Source organism: Lagopus muta, chromosome 2 (genome assembly GCF_023343835.1).
Source record: "Lagopus muta isolate bLagMut1 chromosome 2, bLagMut1 primary, whole genome shotgun sequence".
Taxonomy (NCBI): Eukaryota; Metazoa; Chordata; class Aves; order Galliformes; family Phasianidae; genus Lagopus; species Lagopus muta.
The window spans coordinates 97,478,145-97,486,392 of record NC_064434.1 but is presented as its reverse complement, the minus strand read 5'-3'; the positions used below and the strand labels follow the sequence as shown (position 1 = coordinate 97,486,392).

Sequence of the window (8,248 nt, the reverse complement as noted above, 5' to 3'; positions counted from 1 at the left end):
TAGGGTCTTCCAAGTGGTGATCAGCTCTAAATCTACTAAAATTGATGTAAATCTGGAAAATCTCCACTGAAATTACACTGGTGGAACAACCAGTGCCAGACCATAACTCAGCCTCATGGGGAAAAATCTAAGAGTCTGGAGTTCCTGGGGGTTGTATTATTGCACCAGTGGGGCAGGGATTTCTCCCAGAACATTCCCCAAGCACAGGGATAGTCCGCCTGTACTTGCTCTAATGTGTAAGGGATGGAAGAAATCAGAAGAAAGCATACAATAAATCAACCAACAGTCTCTGAAAAATAGCTGTCCTGTCTCCTTAATATGAGAGAGTAATGTTCTGAGGGCAGGAGGAATTCAGCCTTAGACAGAAAACATTCCCCTATAGGGGGACAAAAAGTGATTATTCTGTAGCTTAATCAATCTCAGGCCTCTCTTTGAGGAAAAAAGCATGCTGCCTGCAACAGCACATATAATAATGCTTGCTGAAATATAAACTACGGCCAGACACCCCAAGATGGAAGGTCAGAAGTCAACTGAGGATCTGGCCGCAGATGTTCGGCAATGGAGATCAAAATGCAATATATCACGCTCAGTACTTTTCCTCGAGGAACAGGTTGTGAAAATTTCTCAGCCCATCTCCTTTGTAGTAGTGCACTCACCCTGCATGTAGCCAAGCTGCAAATCACAAATCACCAAGTTACTTAAAGACAAAGCCCACCTTTCCTAATTTCTCCATGTCCCATGTCCAAGGATATTTTAATATTTATACAGTGAATTTGCTCTTATCCACAAACACAGCTCCCTTGGACCTCTGCAGTGCTTTTCAAGTCTGGAGCGAAGAATCACATGACACCACTTAGTCCCTCCCCAGCCCTTGATAAATGTTTCCTAAAGCCAACATCTGATATCATGGAATGTGTTGTAATCAGTTCTTAAAGTTATAGCACCACTGGATTTTTATTAACTTGCATGACAACAACAACAAAAACCCAACAAAAAGTGGCCCCTCATAACCAATCAGCCTTGTTATATCCTGAAAGCAGCTTTAACAAGCAGAGAGTAATATAGTGTAATTGGTACTCCGCAATTTAATTGTACTGTTCTTAAATCTAATATTGCAGCTGCGGGTTAAGTTTACACCACAGCTTTCAAGAGAACATGAAAGTGTGGTACATCTGTGCAACAGAAACCTAAACATCTCTCATCTGATGTGTTTACAATGACATTTGATAGTGTGGAATGGTTTGGAGTTCATTCTTAAAGCTGCAGAACCACTTTTCAACACCACAGAAAAGGGAAAAAGCTACAATATCCCTCCAACTACCCAGCCCACACGAGGCCGATGGTTCTGCTGCTGAAGGCATTGCAGGGAAGCTGCAGACTGTAACATTTCCTCCAAGCATCTTTGAGCATTTGTCACTTGAGCAGTGGAAAGGAGAACAAGGACGTCTTCCTCTCAGATGACATAATCAATTATTTGAAAAATAAGCCACTCAAAAAGCCTGCAGCCTGACAAGCAAAACAATCCCTGGCATGCATAAACCAGACAAGAACATTTCAAGAAATGTTATTAAGTGGGTGACCTTAGTGCAGTTAGGAACGGCGGAGCTCTCAATTTAGCAGGTGGGAGAACTGCTCGTGGTATCCCGAACGTCACAATTCTGTATAACTAACAACTTGGGCATTATGTACTTGTTAGTGAATTTATTAAGCCCATAAGTAGTTCAGGAAACTTAGGAATGGGCCCATAAATGTCATCTGCAGTTTGTGAACTGCGAGTATCTGACTGTTTTGATCAAGCTTTTTACGGGAAAGTTAAATGGTTATTAAAATTATTTACTGCTGCTACATGAAAAGGGAGCAAGCCTGCTGAGAAGCTCTCGTCGTGCTAAGATGGGGAAGGCTGTAGGTCAAATACATTAGAATAAAAACATTTCTTTATTTCTAAGCCCCAACTTTTCTATAATATGAGGCTTACAGTATATTGAAGTGGCAGAGAAAGGGTCTGTGGAAGGGAGGAAACATTCCTCTTTCCCATAATCTGTTGTCAGAAATATCTGATGAGGTAACTGTTCTTGTTCTCAGCATTAGCCGTCTTCTAACTCTTTTTTTGTCCCTGGAAAAAGGCACGATAGGGCAAATTAGTTAAGAGGTCACTTTCTGCTCTGTAGCAATCCACAGCGATGTCTTGATTTATGCTCTTCAGCAGACAGAATTCAATTTCACTGATGAAGCTCAGTTATACTGCCATACTACACTGGATCCATTTGGTTTTTAACCTTTATTCTTTCAGTCAAAATTAGGACTATCTGAAGCCTCTTCATAAAAAGGGGCCATAACAAAAGCTGTATGCTAGCAACATGATCAATGGATGCATTCATTCTGCATAAAAAATACCATAAGAAGAACAGATCTCCTGGGAGGCAAATCTGTATCAATATTTCAGTCTCTTAAATACAGAAATTTGATACATTAAAACGCAAAAATCAAGCTTTCCCTCCTTTCAATTAACTGAGAAACAAAAATTGTCCTTAGAAGGAAAGAAATGCATTCATATTTGGTTTTTGGGTTTTCCCCCCTTTGTAGCATCATAGTGTTCTCTTCATGGGCAGAAAACTTAATCTTCAAATTCAAACCGATTTTCTTCATACAGTTCAGGATGAGATGACTTGGAATACCGTGAATATTTCAGCTGTAGAAAATCACCCAATTCATCCAGAGCATTCAAAACCTGTGTAAGAACCATCACACTGTGTCAATTCTCTTGGGAAAAGATATGGAGTTTCATTATCTTCAACTTTACAGCAGAAGAACAAGGCCATAAAGCCATCACACAAAGTGTACAAAGGGCAAATGTTGCTTTTACGTTTCTCATAATGAATATTCAGCCACTGATGTACAACAGCATCCATGAGAATGCATGAGAACGGTCTCCTTCAGTAGATCATGGTGTATCAGTCAGAATGTGAGCACAGATTAAAAAGATGACATTCTAGAAGCATGGGGTCAAACAATAATCCAGGTAAAAAGTGATGATTGCTTTTGAAAAAGACACATGTAAGGCAATACTTCAGTGTTTCCATACAGATCCTGAAGACTGAAATGTATTTTCTTGGATGAGACTCAGAACAAAATGCTAATCAGAGTCCTTGTAAACACCCTGCAAGGTATTTCTAATGCGTTCCACTGTTTTCTTGTAGTATCACAGGCAGAATTAGTAATGCTTTAGGACTGTATTGCAATTTGCTGAGCTGTGCCCCCAGCTCTCAGCAGATTCAAAAAGTGCTACATCACAGAAAAGCAGCTAAACGTCTTGCAGCATCTTAACCACACTCAAGAAGTGCCAGACCTTTGGCAAAGAAAACAGCAAATTAGATTGTGAGCCTGTTTCTGTTAGGCCACTGAAATGTGTTCAAGAATAGAGAGAAATATTTCAGTAATGGCTCATGCAAAAAGATAGCTTCAAAATCATTAAGGAGGTTGTTATTGACAGCTTGCCCTTTAATTGGATCTTTCCTTTTCATAGTTCCAAACTAAAATTCAAAGTTAGTTTTGCCAAAGGGAGGTGGAGGTTTTCATTGTGCTTGTTACCTGTTACTACACTGGATTTAGGAATGTTCACAAAGTATTTGCCCTAAGAAAACCTTTCAGCCTGCGTGCAATTAAACTCAGGGCATTTCCATTCCCCCACAATGTAAGGACATTTAAAGAATGCCACAAACAGTACAGAAATGACTTCAATTTCCAAGGTAAAACCACAGTATGTTCAAGAATGATAGCTGGGAAATGTTTCAGGCTGTCACTGGCACCAGGAAGCAGTGATGTGCAAGTAGGAGAAGCAAACATGCAGTGATGGCTTACAGATGTAAGCTTGACAGATGTAAGCTTGGGGTGGGTGGTGAGGAAGCAAAGGAAAGCAGCAACCTCAAGAGATTAATCTTCAGATCAACCTCCTTTATTTCTACCAGTTATGTAAGCCAAAATCTGTACAGCCAAAGAGTAAAAGGTGACAGCAATCAAGGCGTGTACATAACGCGATTTTATGACATCATACCCCCTAATAACTACTGCAACTTTAAGAGCAGCAGGGACTTTGCACTGCACACATGCAAAGCAGATTTCTCAGTGTTGTTCGAGTGAGGCCCACATTGGCACAGGAGCTGGTTAACCAGGCAGGGCTCCCACCTCTAGCCCATACGAATCTCAGGACGCAAACAGGAGTCAGAGGCTCTTTTCAGGCAGACACAGGTGTTTGCCTGCATGAAGAAGTGGCATCTTCTACTCAAATGCCTTCTATGTTCCCAGGGTTAGTTTTATGGTTTGTTTTTCCTTTAAGCATCACACTTGTACAAAGAGAAGAAAATGAAATCTTGAAACGTACTGCTACCCTCAGCACTGCCTGCCTCTAAGTTGGTTTATTCTGAGAATGATGATTATATACAAAGCCAAGAAAAAAAGACCTTCAGCAAGAAGGGGAGATGAAAAATGTCAAAGAGTTTGTTTTTTTTTTTAAACACATTTCTGACTGTGTTGGAATGGAAGTCTCAATGTATTCTTGATAGTCTTTCTGTTCTCAGAGAAAGTTACGGAGCTGAAGGGGCCAGACAGCACCAATTAAACCTCATTAGGTTTAAACCATTCTAAATACGGTTTACAGTTTCCACCTGTACCCCCAAGGCTGTCCCATGTACTACTGCAATTTGAGAAACAAGTAGAAATACAGAATGAACACAGGGGCAGAGAAAAACTGATCTACAATTATTGCACATCAGTTCAGGTTTCCTACTCTGATAGTTTTGACCTATCAGTTAACTTTTTTGTCTTGCTGTGTTTTTCATGTATGTCTTCATTAGTTGTGACAGATTTGGCCACTACTAGAAATAGAAGAACATAGTAAGTTAACTGTCTCATAATCTGTATTTTAAAATAAAATATATAAGGCTACAATGCCTTTAAAGATCAAGTGATAAGACTAGAAGAACAAACGTAAAAATGAATTACTGAGATACAAAGTAACAGAGACACAGCTCCTCCCAACCCCCTTGGCATCTGAAATTAATTTCAGCAGGACATCTGTGCTTACCGTGTCTAACATCTCCCGTGTATGTGCAGCTGACACACAAAACCGAGCCCTGGACTCTGTGATAGGAGTAGCTGGAAACCCAACCACAACAACCCCGATATTTTTTTCTAACATGCGTCTTGCAAAAGCCCTACAGAGGGAGAAAGAAAAAAAACAGAAGTAAATTACCTCTAATAAACTGACCACAAAGAGAAAACATTCAAGTGTAATAAAACAATGGGTAAAATCTTGACTTCAATTGAAGTGGATGGTAACATTCTCACTGAATTCCATAAAAGCCAGAATCTTATCAGTAGGACCAAATTGTTTGCTGTTTAACAGCTCACAAAACCAAGTGAGTATCAAATACTAATGGTACGACAGCAGAGGAAGTATTGTAGAGTAGAACCGAGTCACTCATGTCAATCAAAGGCTTTGAGTGCAAATCAAAGTGTATGGGCCTTTGCAGACCTCAAGCACTGAAGAAGTCAGGCCTTTGGAAGGTCTTGGAGCTTGTTTCCAGCTCATCAACAGGAATCAAACAAACTGTGTGATGGTTCAGTTGCTCCTACAAGCATTCTGCTTGTTTGGGAGCATTTTGCGAGGCCTGTACTACACCTAGAGCACACAAGCACTCTAGGTAACCTGCAAAATCTCCCTGTGTGCTGACCACTATATTTGTTATGTCTGTGTCACAGCATAAGTGCTGCTCGATGGGTACTGAATGGTAAAACATCTTCTCTGTGCAAAGATTGTTCGAATATCAGATGGGGATAAAGAGAATCCATCAAAACTAACTCATACATCAAAGGCTATTTATCCCTTTCAAGGATTGCTAGTTAAAAAATCCAATTTCTAATTGTTATCAGGAATGTTATTCCATGAAATCACCTAACAGATGCTGCTTCTCCTATGAAACATCTACCAAAAACAACTATATTTTTCTATATATATCAACTATATATAGCTTATACCAAGTAACCTTCAAAGTTGAAGATGTTGGCTTTGCTCATCAGATGTTTTCAGTACTTACCCTATCTTACCAGGCATATAAAGGAGTAATGGGACCACAGGAGAATCATCATTGCCATAGATGATGAAGCCCATTTCGTGCAGTCTTCTTCTGAAGTATCTCGTGTTTTTCCCTAGCTGGCGCACTCTCTGGAGCCCTGAAATGCGTCAGTTGGGAAAACAGTCAGTGCAAAGGTAATGGGCTGGAAACAGCTGTAGGTAACAATTCAGAAAGTTCAATTGAGATATATGCATCGCCGCTTCATTTAGAATAAAAGCATGGAATGAGCAAAATGCAGATATATGGACTGTTATGGCAATGTAGGACAGACAGCTGATATTTCTGTGCTTTCAAGGTGCCTTCCCACTGGCAGAAACTGTCTTGCTTCATATCTTCTGGGGATATAGACGTGAACAATTCGCTTTACAGTACTGCAATAAGTAAAGTCTGCTGAACAACACACACAGAGAAGCAGGTATGAGTCATTACAGACACAGGGCATCATAGATGGGGTACATTCTCAACACAATTCACAGTAAGGAGAACAGATCTCAATACATCAATACATTAATGTATTTTCTCACTGAAGGCATTCTACAAGACTGCTCATATCTTAGGCAGCTATCTTACTCAGCCTATGGTAAGCTTAAAGACAACTCGCTCTCACCTTCTTTTGCAAAGTAAATGAGGAATGCTCAGATGGAAAATGTGGTGATCCCATGAGATGCTTCCCTATTCTTTCCAGAGATCCCAGGGGCCCAACCTGACAATTCCTTCCATACATTTTGTCACTTGCATCAAACAATTCACACCCTCTCATTCACAGGACAACGCTCAGCTACATGCAAGCATTCAGAGTAAGCAAGTTATGGAATTATATGCAGTTGTGACCATGCACGTTACTGCAGTAAGGACAACTGTTAACTGATGAGAAGCTTTAGTTCTGTGGCATGAAGTCTGATTTTATAAGGAATTCTAATTGATCCAAAATATGTTGTCTTAAATCCTGTCTTGCCTAGTCCTTGATACTTCTTTGAACTACTGTATTCACTTCAGTAATGTCCTGTAGCATGTACCATAGGTCCTGCTGCAGACACTATGCAGACTTGCCCTGGTTTCTGGGGATTTGAGCCACTGCTGTGCTGTGCTCCAGCACACTGCAGGACTGTAGTTTTTCAAACATTTCAGACACAAATTTTGGTTCCTACATTATCCTCATTCAGCCACTAATCCACAGATATTTCCCCCAGCAGAACAGACAGAAGACTTGAAAACAATTATTTTAAATGTAAAAAAAAAGAAAGAAGGCCAAAAACAGCAGAGAAAGTCCGCTAGAAAAGTCAGCTCAGCTTTCTTTTGCAGTGTCACCAAGAAAGCAAACTGACAAGCACAGTTGCCTCCCTACCCACTGCATGCAAAAGAGAAGAGCCACACTCATCATTACTGCAGGCAGGGGCCTATAGAGAATGCCCTTTCCCCACTCTACCCACATTATATTTCATCAGCAAGCTGATTCATGCGCTGCATTTCTAATGCTGTACGGTGCTGACAGGGATGGTGCCCCCAAACCCATACCCACACGGCTGCTGCTTCCCGCTGCCTCCCCAGCACTGGCCCTGGGCTCTCACAGTCACACAATGAATCAAGCCACGTCCTCCACCTGCCGCTCCCGGCCAGGAAGAAAACTGCCACAGCACTGTCATGCAGACGAATTCTCCAACCACTGGCACTGTGCAGGCACTCGTGCTCACAACAGAGGATGTGCTAGAAACATGTAGTAAGAATGGGACTTAGTTGGACAACATCTCAGCTACATTATCTTTTGTTTCTCTTGTTCACTAGCCCATACTTCCAGTATTGCTTAGATCACCTCACCATGCACAAGCACTGAAGTCCCCAGTACAATTCATTCTCTCTTTTTCCATTTGCTTTTACATTGCCTTTGCACAAGTGGTTCTTATTTTCACTTTCCATTTACTTTTTCATTTTACTTTCCTTTTCGTTCCCTTCATTCTCCACTTACAGCTTTCTGCTGCCACCGTTTCCCAACTGGGTGCCTGGTTCCTGATGTCCCATCTTGCTCCTTGTAACTCAGGCACCTCCACCTGCTGCACACCACCTTTGACACACTCGTCCTCCAACCACATTCTGCTGCAGCACCTGCTGTGTCTTTTCTT

The 8,248-nt window shown here is 41.1% G+C and overlaps 1 protein-coding gene across 10 annotated transcripts in view; it reads right to left on the bottom strand.

The window, feature by feature from the left end:
* Window positions 1-559: 559 nt before the first annotated feature.
* The window catches only part of SPTLC3 (serine palmitoyltransferase long chain base subunit 3), a 398,986-nt gene continuing 391,297 nt past the window's right edge, over window positions 560-8,248 (bottom strand). For all 10 annotated transcript variants that reach the window (XM_048935743.1, XM_048935749.1, XM_048935741.1 and 7 more), the window contains 3 exons: window positions 6,093-6,228; window positions 5,081-5,210; window positions 560-2,728 (listed from right to left, as the gene is read on the bottom strand). In XM_048935743.1, the coding sequence (XP_048791700.1) occupies window positions 2,615-2,728; window positions 5,081-5,210; window positions 6,093-6,228 (380 nt within the window). In that variant the 3' untranslated portion in view covers window positions 560-2,614. The remainder of the gene's footprint in view (window positions 2,729-5,080; window positions 5,211-6,092; window positions 6,229-8,248) is intronic.